The sequence below is a fragment of the Chaetodon trifascialis genome, chromosome 11, assembly GCF_039877785.1.
Source record: "Chaetodon trifascialis isolate fChaTrf1 chromosome 11, fChaTrf1.hap1, whole genome shotgun sequence".
NCBI lineage: Eukaryota > Metazoa > Chordata > Actinopteri > Chaetodontiformes > Chaetodontidae > Chaetodon > Chaetodon trifascialis.
In genome coordinates, this window is record NC_092066.1 from 14,362,381 (window position 1) to 14,383,493 (window position 21,113).

Sequence of the window (21,113 nt, forward strand, 5' to 3'; positions counted from 1 at the left end):
TTACAAAATACAATGCATTGTTAGGAAACCAGTGGTTCTCAACCTGTTTGGCCTGTGACCCCTTACACAAAAGCAGTGTCCAGTCGGGGCCCCTTGTTCTATTTCAGATGTCTGTGAGTTGTTAGCAGTCAGAAAGATTTCCCTGAATTAAGATTGTTTGATTTAAACTTTTTTTAAAGGCCCAAAGTGGTAATGTTCTACAATATTTTGTGAAAATGTGCTAAAAACAATTAACTCTTTTAATCATCTCACAATGATGCCCATCCCCTAAACTGAACTTAAGCCTCCTAACTGTGTATAAAGTGGTTCAAACTCCACCTTTACCAGCTACAACATTAAAATGCTACTCACATATTGATCAGTATTAACAATTAAATAAGAGTTTAACATACAGATACCAAAGAAGATCCTGATGAAGTTCAGTCGTCTGTCTGCGAGACTGACAGAATGATAATAAAAAACAGGTTTCCAGTGGTATTTCTGTTCACCTTGGTTTCATGCCTGCAGGCCATGACCTGTCGGGTGCGTCACCAGGGTGGAGTTTCTCAAAAAAACCTCACATATACACAAGTGTCCTCTTAAACTCCTGTATTTCTCTCCATCTACCCACATAGATCACTATAGTGGCGTGTTGCTGGTGTACAGACGGACGCTGCAGCAGACTCTTCATTCATCTAGAAGCGGTGGTAACTGTACTATCAGCCTGGTGCATCAGGATTCGATTGAGTGTGAAAGCGGTCTCCACTCACAGCTGTTAAAATGTGGAAATACTGTATGTACGTCATATTCTGCAATAGTAAAGTGCTGCTTTCCTTGCATAATATAATATTACAAATTCAGTTTTCCAACTGCCACTTAATCTTCAGAGCTGGAGGCCTGCCTAAAATCTGACACCATCTTCTGCTTACTGCAATATTACACAAACCCACACTGTTCGTCCTGAGTTTCACAAGCTGCTTGGTGTAGATAAAAGCAATTTTCAATTTAGCCTCAACATTTAACCTGGTAAGTCTGAAGCCTCTGTGGCTATAATTCGGGCTGCATTAGCATTTCATTGCATGCAAATCTATCAACCACAGCTTACTGATGCGTTGAGCTTTTTTAGAATATGTAGGAAAGGAAGGGTGGATGGCAGGGTGCTTCCTGTGCTGCGGTAACTTCACCTCGCATCTATGAAATGTTGAAACAGACGCAGTTCCTTTTAACCATTTAAAAATACATAAATGGTTTGCATCTTCGCAGCCCGTCCTCTCTCTGGCACTCCTGTCACAGGACGTGACCCCAGACGTTTAATGCTTTCTTCATTCGGATCAACCTGAGCCAAACCTCACATGCGTAAATATCAAAGTAAGAATAAAGCATTTGATAGAAATCGAAGAGGAGGGACTGGGAGGGAGCAGGATGAATAGATTTCACTTGTGTGGTTGCTGTGTGTGCGATGGTTCCATGTGATCTGATTTGAGCAAAGAAACTAACAGGATCATATGACACTAATTCAGAGTAGCTAATTGACATGGCCGGTTATCTGTGAGCTGTTTGGTCAGACAGCCTGAGAAAGAAAGGGTTGTATTCGAAGAGATCATCTAACTTCCCTCGAAACACTGGCGCCTTCCTAAAACACCCGCTCACTGTTGAAGGCCTTTCATGCATTTATTATTGAAGCGCTGAACCACACAAACTCAAACCAATGACAGCTGACAGCACACACACTCCATCTGACCCCAGCTGCAAGAAAGAGTTCACCATATGAGAAAATGTCGAAGTAAGAAAGTCTTTTTTCATCTTGTGTGCTGTTTGAAAAGCTTGACTAGGGTTTTGCAATAATAAGAGAGGAAGCCACACAGGGACAAAAAGTTTGGTGAAATGGTACACTATCACTTCTCACTGCTGACTCACAGCTGGTTTTGCTGCCAGCTATATGGAAGGTCAAGCAAGGTCACGTGTTCACCCGTTACTACCCTGAAACTCATTTTGGAAAATACTTTGCTGTACTGTCTTTTAGAAGTCAGATTAAATTTATGCCACTCTGTGTCGAGGCTGTAGCCAGCAGTCAGCAGACTGAGAGGTTACATGGAAATGGGAGGTTATTACAGTGTTTATTTTGTTTAAACACATCAAAACCTAGTCACGGTATTTTCTTACCTTGGACCTCTCCCCTCAGAGCCTGTAATTATGTCTCAGTGTTTTTCAGTTTGGCCTCCACTTCTCTTAGGATGACAACACATCAGCCATAGTTTTCCCAGCTCCCTGTTGTCACCAGCACAGATACAAGCTGGTTCGATGTTGGGAATCTTTATGCTATTCTGATCCAGCTGCTGGTCCGAATCCACACTAAGGTAGAGGAAGGATAAGGTAAACAGGGACAGGTATTCATCATCTCCCTGCTCTGCTTCATATACCGCAGGAGGAAGGAATAGCCTTGAATTTACCAGAAGACAGGCCGTAATCTTATGCTCTGATGGACCAAGACAAGGGAATTCTTATCAAAATGATCATTCAGGAGCTGGTCAAAAGTTTCTTTGGTTATTTTTTGACACCCTTGGTCAATAAATCCAGATTATTAATTTGTTAAAAACCGCAGTGCTCATGAACCCAGATGCAAACACGGAGCAGGAGTCACATGAATTTAATTTAATATGAATTTAAAGGTATGTAATGTAAAATACTGGAGGAAGATGTTGAAGGAGCGTAATCAAGCTACTAGCAGAAAGCCTGGGATTGGGCAGGGCAGAAAGATGCTGTGGGATCAGGTCCAGAGTAATACTCAGGGGGACTGAGTGAGCTGGGATCCGGTTTGGAGCAGTAGGGCGGCGGCAGAATAGCAGACTTGACCAAGCTAGATGGAGGAAGCAGGGGCCAGAGTCAGGACTGTAAGCTAAGTCGCAAAAAAGGGGCTCTAAAAGTAGCAAACACTAATTGGTTGCTGAGTCTGTGATCTGGCAGTGTAGAGATGGCAGAGTGGAGTATTTGAAGGGGCTTGATTATGGTGATGAAATGCAGCTGATGGTTCTGCACTGACTCTAGAGAGAGAGAAACAGAGCTGCTCCGAGTGAGATGAGGTTAATGAGGCGATGAAGATGATGTCCCAGAGACATATAATCATCTTTTTTTTCTTAACTTAAAACATAAGGCCATATTGTCAACCATTCTCATCTTACTGACATGTATTGTCTATGCAGCCAAAGCATGTTAATATGCTCAAAAAGAAAATGATGTTTAGCAGATATAATATTTACTGTGTTCAGTTGAGTCAGGGGATCACTCCAGTCACTGCACTTCTTCCTGAGGGGAGCATGGGACACTTCACTTAAAACCAGAAATGTTAACCTCATTGTGGTGCTACGGGAAATGTCGAAGGTTCACCAAAATTGACATAGTGTGCAAAGTTGGATGAGGCGTCTCCACCTCCTCCCACTGTACAAAAATGAAGCTGCAAGCCCAACACAACTGCAAGTCACCCCCTTTTTTATGCAATCAAGTAACTAATAAAAAACAAATTTACACTTGAACATACATCAGCATAATAAGAGCTACCCAAAATGACAGCAACAATCTTTGGGAAAACCTTATTTGCTGTGGACTTTTTATTTTTCCACTTTGACCTTTGTCTCACTCTCTGACATGGAGGGAGCAGGGTTTTGACCTGTACTACAGCTCGCCACCAGGGGGTGATTCAGAAGTTTTGGCTTTGGGGAGCTGTCATGTCATCAATCCGATTCCAAAAAAGTTATGTTGGGCAATGTTGGCTTGGACTTTGCTCGGGTTTTGTTGACAGCAATATAACTTACAATAACAAGAGTAAGTAAATAAAGAGGATGTCTTTTGAATACTGTTCTCTGAACTTCTTGTCACACTCTGCCTCTCTGCCCCTCCCTCCAGCCACAATCCCACTTCCTCAAATCACTGCTATCACTGCTTCCTCTCCACCAGATGCCCTTGAACTTTCCCTCCTTTCTCATCAGCCTTGAAGTGACCTCACATTCTCCTCCCACCTGCTCACCTGTCCACACTTACATCGTCAGTCCCCCAGCTATTTAACCAGCTAACCAGTTTGTTCAGCCCTTGCCATTTCATCCTAGTTGTTTAGCTGATTTCTGGCTTTGTGTTTGAATGTCTGTACCTTAATGCTTGTCTGGACCTGTACCAACCTGCCGTCTGTCTGCCAGCCTCCTGACTGCCCTGCCTGTCTGCCTACCTACCTTTAGGCCTTGATCCCTAAATAAACCACTGAAATCATTCCACTGCCTCTACTATCTGCATCTGGGTCTTTGCCCAGTTGCCAACATTTCAAGAGAACGGACTGACCAAACGTAGACCAAAGTACGAACTTTTCAGTGCTTGACCTGCTGAACAACACCTCCAGTATTGAGCACAGCGAGGCCGCCATTGGCTCTGCCTCCTAGCCATTATGTCACCATGGTATTTTCTTGGGGTACCAAGGAGTCCTCATAAAAAGACGTTGCCATTGGCTATCTCGTACCACAGAACCCCAGTCGGTGGCCCTTGCCAACACACAGTCAGTCTGCCCTGACCTACAGCTGGATAATTAGTTGCCAGGTGGATCCTTAGACTGGTCCTACCTACATTGTGGACCTCCAGTGGAACCTCCAGAGCAGTCCTACCTATGTCACTGAACTCCAGAGGGACGTCCAGAGTGGTCCACCTACATCACCAACCTGTCCTCCAGAGCTGCTCTGCCTGCCTGGTCTCTACCCTGCCCCCCAGTCGCCTGCCTGTGCTCTCCTGCACCACCCCTGTCCAGCCAACAGGCCGGCTGCCTGAGGTCCTTGGCTCTTCAGTTCCCAGGCTGAATCCTTCCTCCAGCCCCCTTCCCACCTCCCCTCCCCTGGCTACTGACGTTGCCTCTCGTTGGTAAGTCTATTGGTTGCACTATTCTGTAGTGCAACCACGCTATGATTCAAATAACAATGGACATGGATTGGCAGTTTCGTATAACTTATATAATATGCTCTGTGAACTTGAAGGTTAAAAAGCAAAGTAGCAGTTGAATTGCAATTATGTCATGATTTTAACTGTAAAATGAAAACAGGAGAAGAGCATTTCTAAAAAAAAATAAATAAATGTAGAGGGAATGATGGATGTTGAAAAGCTGACAGTACACCACAATGCTTCAATAGTAACTTTATTAATTAACACATATTATCAATGAATATATATACATATATTTTGGTTTCCAGAATCATCATTGGGATTCCTCTTTGCCTGCATAAGTATGTTAGATTTACATTTCAAAATTTCCTGAGCTGCATTCATCAACCCTTTTTGGCAGCAATAAGACTTCTGATAAACCCACACTACACAATCTGCCTGGCACCAAACAGGTGTCAGAGTGGCTGGTCTGTGGCTGTCTGGTCAAGTATCTTGAGCTGTCAGCAGTCAACAAATGATTAACTCAGACACACACGAAAAAGATATTTTCAGTTCCTGTTTCCCTGAATATTATATTATCCAAGCTTAATGATTATTTGATTAGTCTCCATTTTTTATTGTAACATCTCCTGCAGCAATGATTAACTGTTTTACTTACAGAGGGAATAACAAATGGCCAGTGAAAGTGCTGTGTTTATACTCGTTATCAAAAATCCAGGTACCTTTCCAGAGTTTCACTTGCACCCTTTCTCCCCAGTTAAGCTTTAGAATCATGCTATTGGTTGCTGTCTCATAGCGGTTTCCAGATGCATGGTTGTACAAAGAAACCACCTGTCTTCCGTTCTTCATCAGTCGCAGCCCCATTGGTTTAGTTGATAAATTATGGCCAGTAAAGCTGAAGTAGTAGACTCCTTTAACTGGAGCGGTGAAAACGCCTGGTAATGATCAACAGAGACAGTTACATCATATGCCACCTCAGCTGTTATGCTCTCATTTTATCAAGATGAGCCCATATTCTGTATCTATGGAATCGTTATGGTAAGTTTACCTGTTCTGGAGTTGTATGAGCCTGTATTGTGGAAGACATTCTTGTAGATCATCGTGACCTCAGAGTTAAAAGGTCCATAATTTCCAGAAAGGCCAGTAGATGCTCCAAATGCCACCTGCTTATCTTGAGAGATTACATGAAAATGGAAGTTTATTATATTTATTTTGTTTAACTAAACCTGATGCAACCTGAAAACAATGAAAAGATCAAAGACAGAATAAAAACCTAGAATTTAGGGACAGTATGTTCTTACCTTTGGCCTCTTTTTTCAGATCCTCTAATTCTTTCTCAATGTTTGTCACCTTGTCCTCCAGTTCTTTTACAGTGGTAGCAAGTTTGCAAAAGGCTTCCTGGGTCACTGTTGCGTTACCAGCACAGTCACTAGTTGGTATGATGTTGGCAACCTCTATGTTATTACTCAGCTGTGTATGTGGATCCAGCTGCTGGACCTCACCCACACTAAGAGAGAAGAGGCATAAAGTCAACACAGTCACTGAGGTCTTCATCTTTCAGTTACTTCTGTTCATCTTGATTGGCTCTCCCGACTCTGCTTTATATACCACATGAAGTTTAAATGTCCTTGAATGTACAGAAAATGAAAGGCTGTTATCTTCTGATGGACCACAATAAAGAAATTCTTATCAGGGGTATAATATGATGCAAGGCCTCTTTGGCTATTTTATTTATTACCGTTGGTCAACAAAACCACTGATAATTATTTACAGTCATCTTTTTTCTTCATTTAAAAGATAAGGCTTGCTGGACATTTCTATATTTTTCTTATTGTCAGCAATTCCCAAGATAAGACTTATACTACAATTAATTGATCTTACCGAAGTACTGTCTTTGCAGCCAATGCCTGATTTAAGTTTTTGCTCTGCATAGTAGACCTCCATCATTGTCCAAAAATTATTAATTACAAGTCAATGAGTCACACTGTTGCACTGGATGACTTCGTTAGAATGAGTTTGGGCACTGCAGTCAGTCCCACAAACACCATCCTGTTGCCTTAAATACTGTAATGTTAAATTGTGTAATGGTAAATTGGATCACCATTACACTCTAGAATTCAACAATTTGAGGTAAATGCTGAAATTAGCATGTTAATACGCTCAAAATGAAAATGCCAGCATAATGATGTTTCAGAGGTTTAATGATTATTATGTTCATTTTAGAAGCATGGATTTTTGTACCTAATTTCATTGCAATCAATAAGTACTTGTTGAGACATTTTACTTAACATCACTTTATGGCTCAGCCCTTCAAGCAATGAATTAGAATAATCTAACTGCAATGAAATAAAGGCATGGATGACCCTCTCGAGATCAGCCTGAGAGAGAAAAGGCCTGATCTTTGTGATGCTCCTTAATTGATAGAAACATGATTGAGCAAAATATGTTTTGTTTTGTTTTGTTTTGTTTTGTTTTGTTTTGTTTTGTTTTGTTTTGTTTTGTTTTGTTTTGTTTTGTTTTGTAAAAGGTCACTGTCAATTATCACGGCCAGGTATCTGGCTGCAGGTTTGGTACATGAAGACAAGAATGTCTTCAAGATGTTTCTGTTAAATAGGGATGGATTATGGGAAACCCAGCCCCCCTGAAAGGCAAGATAAAAAAGGATTACTATTGTCATCTTCATTGGTTTGTAATGGGACAAATCTCGGTTTTATCTGCATAATAATGGTCCTGGATTTTGTATGTTTGTTTATGATATGTCCCAGTGGCAGCCTGTATGGACAGAAAAAAAGGGCCCAAGGATGGAGTCATGGGGAACTCCACTGAAAAGGAGGCATTGTCCATGGCTACTGAGAAGCTTACGTTTGATAAATTGGATTTAAAGCATTGTGGAGCAGTGTCCCTGATGCCCACCCACTTTTTAAGGTAATTCGATGAGGTAGAGACTCTGCAGTGTTAAATACAGATAAAAACAGAAACATAAGAAACATAAGCAGCCTCTGTAGGAGGAGGATGTGGAAGAACAGATTTAAAAAATAATAGCTTTGTGGTCAGACACACATAAGATGGCCTCACAGAGATCAACACTGTAAAAAACTAAAAACCAGAGGAGACAACAATGTCAAGAGTCTGTCACCTAAAGCCCAAAGATGATTGGATAAGATTAAAAGAATGCACAATGTCAACAAAAATCCATAGTAAAAACAGAACCAGAGGAGCAGCGTACTGTACGTGTGTTAAAATCACCTAAAATCAAGTCTCTGTCAAAACAAGGCACAATGGGCTAAAAGATCAGAGAATTCAGAGGCTTGAGGTGAGGCAGTCAAGTTGATGAAGCAATTTTAATCACTGTAAGACTGTGGCCTGTGAGTAGATGTTTTTTATTGCAGACTGCCTGTCAGTGATCCTTCCAGGAATTAATTCATTAGTTGTGGAACAGAAACGAAACCAGGACCTGTACTGTCAGACACAAGGACATGAAATACAGAGCCAGGGCAGGGTCTTCTAGGGAAACCATCAATTTAGGCAAAAAGCGATAAAATCAAGAAAATTCCAAGTCAATTTTTTGGCTTCTTTTCTGTTGGGGGTGCAACCCATCATGTCTAAACAGGTCCCACGCGGTCCAGAAGGAATCAAAATGACTTATAAATCCAAGTTTGTCTGCTGGCAAACCTCCAGGGAAGGAGGAAAAAATTGGTCTGTGGGATGTCATCATCACTCATGCTGGTTCCTAGAGGGAAAAAGACTCTTTGGCAATCTTTGGCTACTGATACCCAGTAAATGGACAGGTCAAGGTGAAGTTAGGGACATCAGCAGGAGTGACTGCTGCATCCAAGGTCAAGGGACACTTGTTACTCATGGGCTTAAGATCAGTGACACAGCTCTGTGTGACATGGAATTTCTTGATAAGAAGACATACAGTATAAATATATATATATAGAAAGTGCCCACTGTATCCATTGATATCACTTAGAATAGCAAAAATAAAGATGATTTCCTTTGAATATTATTCTCTGACCTTAAGCATTAGTTATTTTATAACTTTAATGGTAGTGCTTTATGGTAGCCTTGAGATAAAGCAGAACAAGTTATGAAACAAAACAATATCCAAGACTGTAATACATAAGAAAGATAAGATAAAAGAGTACATGATACAGACAGAAATGTCTTTGTTACAGACAGTAACAAGTGACAGGAGCTGATCTTTGAAAGTAAGTCAAGGCATTTGCATGTGATGGGTTAAAATGTCAAACTCTTTGTATGTAAGAATCAACGGGGATGGAAGAGAGCAGAAATATTGTCATTCTGAAAGAAATTGACATATTTGTGCTTAAAGTATGGAAATTCAGTACTGCCAGTATTAAAATACAATTATTTCATCAAGTTAAAAACAACCATTTGTGCACAAATGCCAAATTTTGGATGAAAAAAAAAATCAATTTTTTTGTATTTCTGTTTTTGTGCTTGAAAATGTACACTTAATGGAAAAGTTTGATAAAAATTTCCATCAACAAATAACTTACAGTGTACACAAAGTACACTCCCACAATGACAAGAATAACAATGAACGTGGGTTGACGTTTTCATTTTCATTTTAGTGAACTTGTTTTTTGCATTTGAACTCCAATTATGTCTTGATTTTGGTTCATATGAAAAGAAAACTGCAGAAGAAATTCCATTGTGAACGCTGGAATAATACCACTAGCAGCAGCAGTTGAAGGAGTATGAAGAGTTGGAAAAGTGTGAAAGGGTCCAATCAGTATGAATGGGATATGAACTGAAACAACTGAAATGTCACTGTATGAAAGATGTGCAGCGTAATAAGGTTTGAACTGTGTTTCTGGCAGATAAGACTTGAAAAAGTGAAAATGTCTAATGATCTGTGTGCGCAGGAAACCGTGCTGAGCACATAGTGTTGAATTTGTGTGTGTGTAATGTCAATAATTCGAGAACTGTGGCAGTCGGTTGACGCTCCTGTTGCGTGGAGACTCATGGAGCCAAAAGTGGAACTCAGTTTGCTTCTGTAGTCAAATGTGTGTGATCAGCACGCATTTTCATACATTTTTGTATATGAATAATTTATGTGGAGTGAAAATTGTGGGAGTGGAAGCAAGTTTAAGAGAGAAGTCTAACATGAGTTTACAGCTCTTCTCCACTCTGTCAGCTTCATGATAAGACTTTTATTTAAATACTGCTAAATAACTTAACACAACGGTGATTGAATGTGTGCCCCACTGATGAAAGTATTGCAAAATTTATTCGTAGTATTACGAACTGTGCGCCGTGACATTCCTGGAAAATATTTGAATGTTGTGTAAATGTGTTAATTTACTGCTGATGCAAACCAAACATTTTCTACTGCTGCAGCTTCACGCTTAAAGCATTTAACTGGTGCAAGACATACTGACTTTTATTATGAAGTAGTCACAGGAAATGCAGTGTGTTTGTCAGTAAGCGACTGTTTATAAAAAATGTGTCTACAAAATAAGACAACAGGCATTTTCAGCATTTTTTTCAGCAGAGCTGCAGGCGACAGGCTGCACAACTCCAACTTCCCAACAAGCTAACAAACTCCTTTCAGTTTCACTGTGCTCTGCTGTTTGCAGACTCGTCATATGCAGCAAAATGTCAGATCACAGTTGTTCATATAATGACAGAAAAGGCCAATTATTGTCTTTTACTGTCTATCGTGTGACATGCGGTATTAATCTTCATTTGTTGTTATCACCAGTAACTACAGGTGTTGCCAAATGGACCATGACTGAAATCTTTGACATTTTGCTCTACTCCACATTCAAGCGCTTCAAAGAGAACTCCAAAGTTATTTCATCAGATCAGACTGTATCTTAAAAAGTAGACCAAGTGACATAGATGAAGCTATCCCCATCATCTTGCTGTGCCCACATCCCAAAAGCACTTTTAATTCAGGCACAATCAAATGTAGTTAACGCAAACAGTAACCAGTGTTACACCAATAAACACTTTATCAAGGCAAACATAATGTCAATGCATATACATTTTTCAATTTTCACACGGATTCCTCTCAACCTGCATTATTTTTCATGTTAACATTGATTCAAACTGAGCTGCTATCATCAACACTTAGAGGCAATTGTTTTCCAACAGTGATAATCACACTCTGCACTATCTGCCCAGCAGCGTTTCCTCAGCTAGCAGAGAAAATTACAGAGTGGCTGTGGAGCACAGTCAAGCATCAAGCTGTGAAATATACAGATATTTTTCTCTTGCATTGTTGGAGACCACAGACCAAAAATGAAAGAACTATTATCAGGTAGATAGCAACTTTATAATCCAATGAAACAGCTGTGTATCAAGTCTGGAGTGGAGTCAGTTTTTGTTGTCGCATTACCTGCAACAACAACCACCACATTTTACTTTTCTCTTTCATAAAGCCTTGTTTTTTGCTTATTTGGCCTTTAATTCACTTAGAGAGGGAATAACAAATGGCCAATGAAGGTGCTGTGTTTTTTGAGATGATCAAATATCCAGATGAGTCTCATGTACACCTGGTCTCCCCCCTCAAGCTGTAGAGTCATGCCACTGGTTGATGTCTTGTAGCAGTGTTCAGCTGGATGATTGTACACAGTAACTATCTGCACTCCACTATTCATCGGTCTCAGCCCCATTGGCTTAGTTGATGGATTACGGCCAGACAAGCTAAAGTAGTAGACTCCTTTGACAGACTTCCCACTATAAAGAAATTACTTTGACTTTCACCTGCTCAGCCAAATAACTTCCAGTGTAACCCTCTGCTAACTTGAATGCGTGGAGTTCTTCTAGACTTTTCAACTGATATCTGACTGAAGTGATCAAATGAGTCATTTCATGGGAGTTGTGACGCTCAAAAATATGTGCTGTGTTAACAGCTGCTTCTTTCACCATGTATGTCCATGGGAAAAAGTCTGTTTGGGCCCAAGTGCATCACATGACAGTCTCTCACTGAGCAGTTGCAGGCTGTGGGAATATTTGGGTCCAAATATGAGATCTCATCACTCACCAGTGGACTTCTTCACTTGGAAAAGTGCTTGAGAGACTTTCGACCAGAGAAACAGACGCTTCTCTGGGAGTAGGGATAAATAGGAATTCACTGAATGTGCACAGAGGAAACTTATAGCTGGGAAGTCCGGGGAAAAGCAGGTGAGGCACAAGGTAATGAGGTGGTGAGTAGTTCATAGATATGCTGGAGCGCACAGTTCTCAGGTAGTGTGAGCACTTCCGTGGAGGGCACGTGGTGATGGAGGTACAGGTGAAGCACGGTGGTAGTGGTGGTTGAGGGTTGGAGGCTTGAGCAGGTGGAGGCAAAAGGTTGGGCAGAATTCACTGATCCAAAAAACAAAGGAAAAAGACACAGGTGACGAGACACTGGGAGTAGACACTGGAGAACAAACACTAATAACACTGGTAACTGGCCAGCAATACCACTAAGCAGCCAAATCAACCTGGTGATGAGTCTTCAGCAGTCCACAGTCTTTATACTGTGCTGATTTTGATGAGTCCCAGCTGAGTAGGAGCCAGCTCCCAGCCACCTGGAGAACCACGGCCAGCCTCTGCCAAACTAGGAAGCACAGGAAACACAACCCCACACCTCTCCACAGCACACAATAAACATTAGTTCTTCAAACCACCACAGCTTCACCAACACAAAATATCCACTCTACTGCATTGCAACTGTACTTGTGTGTGTGTGTGTGTGTGTGTGTGTGTGTGTGTGTGTGTGTGTGTACTTGTGTATTTGTCTGTCTGTGTGTGTACCACGCATGTTGAACTGTTATGGTATTGCTAAGTGCTCGTATCTGTTCACAGTATCAGCAAGCACACAAATGGACATGAGTACTTGTAAAAGTGATATTGGTGCATCCCTGTCCATTTCATGAACCTTTCGTCAATGTGTACGTATTATTGCAGTTTACCTGTTGTGGGGGTGTACATGCCGGTGCTTATGTAGACATTCTTGTAGGCCAGAGTGAACCCAGTGTTAAAAGGGCCAAAATTTGCAGAAATGCCAGTAGATGCTCCAAATGCCACCTGGTTACCTTGAGAGGCTACATGAAAATGGTTGTTACTATGAATGCCTGAAGCACCTTGAAGACAATGAAAAAGATTCAAGCACAATGGCAGAATAAAAGCTAAAGCTTAGTTATGGTATGGTCTTACCTCTGACCTCTCCTCTCAGATCCTCTAATTGTTTCTCAGTGTTTCTCAGTTTGGCCTCCAGTTCTCCTAAGATGACAGCAAATGGGCAAAAGTTTTCCTGGCTCCCTGTCATGTCACCAGCACAGGCACAAGATGGCTCAATTTTGTGTATCTCTGAGCCATTGTCCTTTCCTGCATGGTGATCCAGCTCCTGGACCATAGCAAAACAAAAGTGGAAGAGACATAAAATCAACAAAGTTGCTGAGGTCTTCATCTTTGAGTTACGTCTGTTTGTCTTGATCAGCTTTCCCCTCTCTGCTCTATATAGCTCACAATGAGAGAAAGATATCTCAGCAAAAAAAAGGAGGAGGAATCTAAAAAATGTAAACCTGTTTCTCCAGGGCACATGCTTTTGTTTTTGTTTACTTTTACTTAACTTGACCTACTTTCTTTCACCCATGATTCCCTTTTCATCTCCTAACCCTTTCGAATGTCACCAATCGAACGGCGTTCTTCAACACACATTTTACAAATGGTAAAATTAGGGAGCACAAGTAAGACTGCACATGAATACAGAGAGAATAAATGCTTAAAATGTAAATCTTTGAGAGCAAGTCAAGATGTTTGCGTGTGATTGACCACAGTGGCTTCCACTTTGAGGGTCTGGTTTCTCCAGCAGCGTTGCCTTGCTGCCTGGAGGAGTCAGATTGTGTACAACTGTGGATGAGTCACTCTGGTCTTGGAGGGAACAGTGAAGAAAAGACCTCACATATCCAGGGACTGAAATAGACTAAATGCTCTGCGTCTGCCTCTCACATTGCACACTGAGTGGGAGGACACAGCAGACACACAGAGGTGCTCTCAGCTCCCCCACATTCATCCAACATCTCATCTCCCTTTTCTGCCTATATGCTCGTGCACTTAGGCCTGTGAATGAGTGATGTGTGCTCCTGCTGGTTAGTGTGTGTGTGTACGCGAAGCCACTTCCATCTTCGTGATTGCTTCTGCCAGGCTGTGTGTTCCTTTTCTGGATGAGCAAAGCACAGAATGTACAAAGAGTCTTCAGGCTTGATGCTGTGTGAGAATGTAAAACTGAATGTTTCCCTTGGATCTGGCTGCTGTATCCTCTCTGTTCACAAGAGGGCAGGCAGGTACAGCTGACCAAGAGAGAAGACAGTACCCATATGTATCTTGAAGATATACTGTATGTATATACTGGATTTACCACTGTAAATGACCTCTACTACTCCTTCACCCTCAAATCAGGCGTGATGATGACAAGGTTTTCTTACAGTTCAAAATGGCAGCTATAAAACCAAGCCTTAGAAAGCTATTTGGAAAACTACTTCAAATAGGTTATTATTATAATAATAAAAATATACCCAAGAGCTCAAAGAAAGACAAATATGTCAGTAATAAGACATATTTGCATGGTTCCATGAAAATACGAGCATAAAATTAGTGCAAGCAACATGTGTCACTTAATATATCAATAAGAGAGATGTCTATCAGATGAAATAGAAAAATGCATTCATAGAAAGCCTTGATTTGAAGCTGCTACAAGGGCTATGAGGCTGTTTTGTAAAGAGTTAGAGTTAGATCATAACCTGTAATCTGGTGCCAAAGTCACATATTGGCCACATTTCCATGTTTCTTATCATTTAGTCACGACCTTAAAGGAAATGCAACCAGCTGGGCAGACTAGTCGGATCAGATTTTGTTCCCAGCTGCACCTTGAGTTGACTGTACATGCAACAGATGACAGGTAGACAGAAATATCCCTCTGGTTTAGTTCGGCTTGCCTCACAGATAAGCAGGTTTCTCTCTCTGGAGCCACCAGGAGCTCAAACAAAAGCTGCCTTTGTCTTTTAATTTGTCAGTCATCTAAGAATAAAGTTGACATCACAGGTATGGCTCACAGAGATAGTGTTCCCCCCTCCCTGTTATCTCCTCTGATACTGTTCGTGTGTTAGCTGTATTTGTGTGTATCTGTGTACGTTTGCCTGGCTGTCTTGTCTTTTGTACATGTGAGCCTTGTTTGATATATCTATGGAAATTGTGTCGGGGTGTTACTCTAAATCACTCTGTTGGCCCTAGGCATGACAAGAACTCTTCAGCAAACAAATACGGATATCCTCCTGGCCCCGCATGACCAGCATTGCCTTGTACTTACATGGAGATGTTTTTAGGCCAGATTCTCTCCACAGGATGACTAAATATATTGAAAAGGATTTGCTTGCAAAAGAAAGTGTCCCATCAGCCAGTTGGAGACAAGGTTGATCCTGACATGTATCTCAAGGCAGCCTGCAGTGATATCCCCGTGTCCAGGCAGAGAGGGGGGCCGAGGCTGGAGCGCTGCCCCAGTTCCATCCAGCAGAGGCAGGGGGCAGGAACTAGAGTGTACCCCTCAAGCCCCACCAGCTGCCTTCCTGACAGCTTTGAAGCCAGCAGACCCCGGGAGCCGCAGAGTCTGGAGGAGCTTCTTCATGTGCACAGCCATTTGTTTCAAGCATCCGTCCAACCAAGCTCCAGCATGGTCTACAGGTAGGATGTTATGTTCTGAAGAGGGGTGCATGCTGCATTATCTTAGAGACTGAGGCCATAGAGATTTACAGCACACATGTTTTACATTGCTTACATTTTGCATGATTTTGGCTTACCGTGCTGATTCTGATGAATGAGCTGTAACTTTTTTCCTCTGCTCAAGGGTGGAAAATTTAGTCCAAGTCAATCAGGGTAAACAGCAGCTTGTTTGTCAATTCACTCCAATTTGTATAATTTATAAACCACTGGAAGTAAGGATTAAAGTTTAACTCTGCTCAGCGGGGTCCCTGTCCTGTTAAATACCTAATGCCTTCATCATCTCCTGATAAGGAAGAGTCCTTCTTAGCACAGCGAGACCCAGCACTAATTCGCCTCCGCAATTAGGCTTGACGTTTAAGGCCGCCACCAGACACACTGCTCCGTCTTCACTAGCTTCAACAGGTTTCAGCTTAAAGATTGAGGATTTGAATAAGTGATAAAGTATAAGGCTAATATTTTACAGTCATGGCAAAAGAGAAGGAGAGTCAGCGCTCAGCAGAAATCATCAGATGTATCATTAAGTTGAGTGAAATTTTCCTGAATCTCTTGTTTCTGAAGTGTGACAAGTCCAATGATATGTTTGTCTTTTTGGGTTCACAACATAGTTCATATGACACCAGATCCTCAATCTGTCTCACAGCAAATATTACAGTGTGCACATGAAGAATAATAACTGAAAAATAAGAGTGCAGCAAGCAGAACCACATGAATGTACCATATATTTGGATTGCATCTTGACTATAAATCAGGAGCATGACATTAATATTTAACAATAATGTCTTATAAAGATCACCTGCTTAAAGAGTATAGTGACATTTAAGAAAATGCATTTATTTGCTTTCTTGCTGAGAGTTAGGCTACATGAGGAGAATGACACCATTTTTGTGCACTAAATGTGAAGCGCTAATGAAGAGAGCGTGAGTTTAACTCAGTATGAAAGCAAGGCTGGAGGCAGAGGGACAAAGCTAGCCTGGCTCTGTCTGCAGTCACTTAAAGAAATCTTGCTATACGGGCATAGCTACATTTTTACTAATGAGCATGTTATATCTCATTTGCTTCATCTGCGCAAAACAAAAAAGCGTAAAAACCACAAGTTGAGGTTTTTTCATGGTTAATTAGCCTACCTGTCAGACCATATCTTGGCTGGCCACTGCAACTTTCTTGCTGTTTTGCTATACGGATTAAACAAATGAGAGATAGTATGCTACTTAATGAGCTTAAGGTGCATCTTTATTTTACTTCTGGCTACAGCCAGGCTGGCAGTGTCCCCTCGTTCCTAGTCTTTTTGCTAAACTAAATTAGCAGACGGCTGGCAGTAGCTTCATATTGAGCACAGAGACATGAGAGTGAGATGAAAAATATGATCGAAATCTCGGTGAGAAAGCAAATAACAGACTATATGTTTTTTGTTTTACACGTACAAGAACTAACAAGCAAAAAGTCACATCTTGTGGTTTTACAGGAGTTGCTGGACTGTTGCTTAGCCATGTGCTGTGACTCCTTGTTGTCCAAAATGATATATCATGTAAAGTAGTGAGCTTTAGAGATGTTGTTCAGCATATTTATTCCCTTTGGACAGAGCCAGGGTAGCTGTTTCCCCCCTGGTTACAGTCTTTAAGCTTCACTAAGCTAATCACCTGCTTCTATCTTCAAACTTTAGAGTGGTATCAGTCTTCTCATGTCTCTAGGCAGAAAGGCAAATAAGCTTATCTCAGAAACTGTTTCTTCAATGATAACCTTTTTTTACACTATAATATACTAATAACCGCACTAATGATAACAAATTAATCAAAGCTGATTTGTACACAGCTTTGCTTCTGCATGACACATAACACTGTTCAACAGTGTTGCCTGAGATGTTTATGAAAGTGTTTTATTGTGAACTGAATCCTTCTCCCAGTACATTTAGGATGAGCTGTTACCCAAGGCAAATTTCTTTCAATAACACCATAACATAAAGGCTGAAACCCCAAAGTGAGCTCTAAGCCATTCATCCTGAGGTTGAAATTCAGCAAATACATAAACATTTCATCAATAGTGCTTCACCATTAGAGATAAATAGCTCTGCATCTGCTTCCTTCTATCATTATCCGAGCTATGAGGCCACATGCCTGCAGGGCAGAAGCATAAGGTCAGTAGGCATTTGAAGAGGTTGTCACAATAAAGATGTCAGCATTCATCAGGGTCACCATATGCGGTGGTTTCAGAATGACATGAGGTCGTGGCAGAGGCAAGTCTGATAATGATGCTGATAGTGATAATGGGAAATGTCATAATGGTGGTGGTGGAAATAATGATGATAATAGGAATAATAGTTATAGGGAGACGATGAGAGTAATGTCATAATGTACGCAGATGACAAAATTGATGTTTCTGGTGCTGTTGATAAAGGACAGTGAAGTTTTGGTAGTGGTGATGATGACCTCACTTTCAGTCGAATCCTATTGTCGCTTCCTGTTAAGCTTCTTCATCAGTATTTTGTGCATGCTTCCTGAAATTTGTAGCGCTTGATAACTGTGACCATTATGTCTGCACACAGCCAGTAGCACCCTATTAAGGCAGATTAAACAACCAATTCTTCCTCTGTGAGGCTGAACGCGCAGTGCATCACAATGACTCCTGCTCCTCTATTTAATCTGCAGCATAGGGAAAAGACTATGGACTTGGAATGAGGTAGAGTGGCATGTTAAATGGTGATTTAGGGAGGAGAGATGGGAGAGGGCGGTGAGAGAAAGAGGATAACAGATGGACCGAAAACGTGAGCGAAAAGGGGGAATGCAGAGGGAAATACATGGAAGAAGAAATGATTAAGCAGCGAGAGAATGGGAATACTGCAGCAGTGACGTCACAGACAGCTTGGAAAGGTTTTCCCCATTATTATCTCTCATTTTCTCAACAGGAGGTTGGTTCTGATGGCAAACCTATCTATTAGACATTTAATAGCCTTTTGATTGTCAAAGTAAAATGTACAACATAAAAATCTTTTCGTCAAGCAACAGACAGAGCTAACAGGGCTGTAATTATGTGACATGGAATCTGGTGTCGCTGAGGGCTTTATTTATACAGCAGTGGCTAATACGGGTAAAGAATTATGCTCTCTGTATAAATAGATAGATGAAGTATTTTGGAGGAACACAGGCAGTGCTATCAAGCTATGCTGACAGATGTTCTACGCTGTGGGAAATGCCGACTTAGGTTACAAGTATTCATCAGCCTCCCAAGTGCTACGTCATGGCCGCTCATCCATTTCAGCATGTGCATACTCACCGTATGGAGGTTTGTGTCTTAGCAACAAAGTTCCAGAACTCTATTATAGGTTCTTACTGGAGCAATTAAAGCAGAGCAGTTTGCCTCAAGGTAACAGCGTTATCGCCCGTTGGGGATTCTTGCCGAGAATGTAAGATCTAGTTGACGCTTTTGACTGACACACTTTTAAATGGGTTCGACAGGGAGGAAGTTGTAGCCTTAGAGGTGCTGGTGACATTAGAGGAGCATTTGCCAAATTTGTCCAACAGCGCAGTTACCTCTCCAGAGCATCACAGAGAAACATCATAATGCCAAAACAGGGTTTGCTGGCAGGCAAAGAGCCTGTAGAAGATACTGAAATGACAATACAGCAGAGGTTACGTTGCTATTTTTTGTTTTTTCGAAAAGGTCGTGTCATTTAAGGTGCACTCCAGTTTTCCAAAGTCTGCAAAAATAACTCTGATGATGTAGTAGGCTTTTAGACCTCACATCCTTAACAGAAAGCCTGTGTTACTCTGAGAAATAGTTGAAAACACAAATAAATTTACCGGGCAAGGAGGGTCTAACCTGTATGCATTATGGGCAATGTAGGATCCAGCATTTTTGGATCTTGACCCATACTGGGGACTATAAGTCAGGTTATCTCAGCTTCTGTTGCTCCAATGTATACCTTTTTTTTTAAGGTAAGAATTGGAAATAAAATAAAAAAAATAAAATAAAATAAAAAAATCAGTCCTCCAACTATGTGAAAGTGCAAATCTCTGGATAACCCCTTTAAAAGAAGAACTTACTTTATTAATCACACATACGCACATGCCATGCTTTTTGAAGAACACAACAAACACATCATGCACATGCTTCAGTGAAATTAATTCCTCCGCGTTTGACCCATCCTGATAAGTCATTCCTACGTGGCAGACCAGGAGCCGTGAGCTGCCAGCCGACAGCGGCGCCCGGGGACCCAGTTCCGTTCTCATCACCATTGGTCAGGTGGTGATCTTCTTGCATGTTTTTAGTAGGGGTTTTTTGTGGAGGATACCCCAGGTGAACATGGGGAGAACATGCAACACAGAAAGGCCCCTTTCAAGCAGCAGGCACCGAAGGCATGGTGGAGGACACGCCCCCGGCGCCCACAGCGGGAATCGAACCCTGGACCTTCTAGCTGTGAGGCAACAGTGTTGACACCATTCCACCATGCCAAACAACATTATGCAACTGTTATGCTAACATTATGCAACTATTTTACCTACCTATTTCGTTCCCAGTCTGCTCTGGCACTATGTAACTTGGGTGTAGCAGGTATGAACTCCTGCCAAACATGTGTAATGCTGTATGGCACTATGTGACAGTGGGGTATGGTCTGCGGAGGGTCAGGGCCGCTGGCTGCATGGCTAACTGAGTGAACTAGCTAAAGGCAGCTACAGTTAGCAGCAGTTACTTTAGCAACAAATAAAGCTACATGTCCTTCAGGAAATTCCATAAATCCACTAAAGTTGAGGCAGAGCAACAATTTCTCCATAAAATATGATCCAGATCAGAGTTCTGAGGGAGCCGCTGCGAATCACCTCGGTACAACACTGGTGTGGAAGGGAACTGCACTGCATGTTGTTTTAATGAATATTTGTCTTCTTCCACTAATTACCATGGCTTGAAGAGAAAAAAATACAGGTCATGATTTACTGTATGATCTAAATATTTCAATAATCAAAAAGTTGTTTCATCTCTGAAGTTTTCAGTGCATTTTACCATATTGAAATCTATAACATTCCAATGCATTACACGTACTTGAAAAGACAGTGAAAAGGTAAAACCTCAACTCAGATACATGACATTTCATCACACACATATAGTTTCTCAGCACATTAAAATTTGACCGACCATTCTGAGCAACCTTAACCCCTAACTGCTCCTTCTGACCCATTTGCCAAGCTCTGCATCAAAAAATGGTGCCGCCGTGCCGAACTGATCTTTACAAGTGTTGCTGTTATCAAATGCAATCAGAAGGATATAAATAAAACTGCGTTGGCCTCAAGGTTCGTGGATGTTCAATGAACCATGAAATCCTGCATGGTCACATTACTGCTCAGTGGGGGAGGAAAGATAAGGCACTGCAGTGCCTGAATGCTGGTTTATGCTTTATTTCACTGTGCCACTTGCAGTAACATCTGCTCTGAGATGTTGGCATCAGTGTAGGACTCCCTTTTCTCTTCACTGAGACTGTAATGGTCTATTCCATGTGA

General features: G+C 41.5%; 2 protein-coding genes across 3 annotated transcripts; both read right to left on the minus strand.

Moving 5' to 3' along the window:
• Nucleotides 1–5,544: 5,544 nt before the first annotated feature.
• Nucleotides 5,545–6,821, minus strand: LOC139338802 (cerebellin-4-like). Its single transcript, XM_070974070.1, has 4 exons — nucleotides 6,772–6,821; nucleotides 6,192–6,397; nucleotides 5,939–6,061; nucleotides 5,545–5,825 (listed from the first exon to the last, which is right to left on the minus strand). The coding sequence occupies exons 1-4, from the start codon at nucleotides 6,819–6,821 to the stop codon at nucleotides 5,545–5,547; spliced, it is 660 nt and encodes a 219-aa protein (XP_070830171.1).
• A 4,515-nt stretch (nucleotides 6,822–11,336) lies between these two features.
• On the minus strand, nucleotides 11,337–13,348 carry LOC139339354 (complement C1q tumor necrosis factor-related protein 3-like). Of its 2 annotated transcripts, none has more exons than XM_070974933.1 (3): nucleotides 13,066–13,348; nucleotides 12,815–12,944; nucleotides 11,337–11,601 (listed from the first exon to the last, which is right to left on the minus strand). In XM_070974933.1, exons 1-3 carry the CDS (start codon nucleotides 13,316–13,318, stop codon nucleotides 11,337–11,339), a joined length of 648 nt encoding a protein of 215 aa, XP_070831034.1. In that variant the 5' UTR covers nucleotides 13,319–13,348. The 2 variants fall into 2 exon arrangements, 1 of the variants encoding a protein (XP_070831034.1); XR_011602654.1 differs by lacking the exon at nucleotides 11,337–11,601 and adding an exon at nucleotides 12,044–12,231 and having other exon boundaries at nucleotides 12,822–12,953; nucleotides 13,066–13,125.
• Between the last annotated feature and the right edge of the window lie 7,765 nt (nucleotides 13,349–21,113).

Excerpts from the sequence above, each read along its gene's own strand:
- LOC139338802 (XM_070974070.1), bottom strand. The coding sequence starts at position 6,821 with ATGCAGAGCAAAAACTTAAATCAGGCATTGGCTGCAAAGACAGTACTT. Across the intron at positions 6,398-6,771 it reads GCTGCAAAGACAGTACTTCG|TGTGGGTGAGGTCCAGCAGC; the intron begins GTAAGATCAATT and ends CTTCTCTCTTAG. Across the intron at positions 6,062-6,191 it reads TCTGAAAAAAGAGGCCAAAG|ATAAGCAGGTGGCATTTGGA; the intron begins GTAAGAACATAC and ends TAATCTCTCAAG.
- LOC139339354 (XM_070974933.1), bottom strand. The coding sequence starts at position 13,318 with ATGAAGACCTCAGCAACTTTGTTGATTTTATGTCTCTTCCACTTTTGT. Across the intron at positions 12,945-13,065 it reads TCTGAGAGGAGAGGTCAGAG|GTAACCAGGTGGCATTTGGA; the intron begins GTAAGACCATAC and ends TAGCCTCTCAAG. Across the intron at positions 11,602-12,814 it reads ACCCCCACAACAGGTAAACT|TGGGAAGTCTGTCAAAGGAG; the intron begins GCAATAATACGT and ends ATTTCTTTATAG.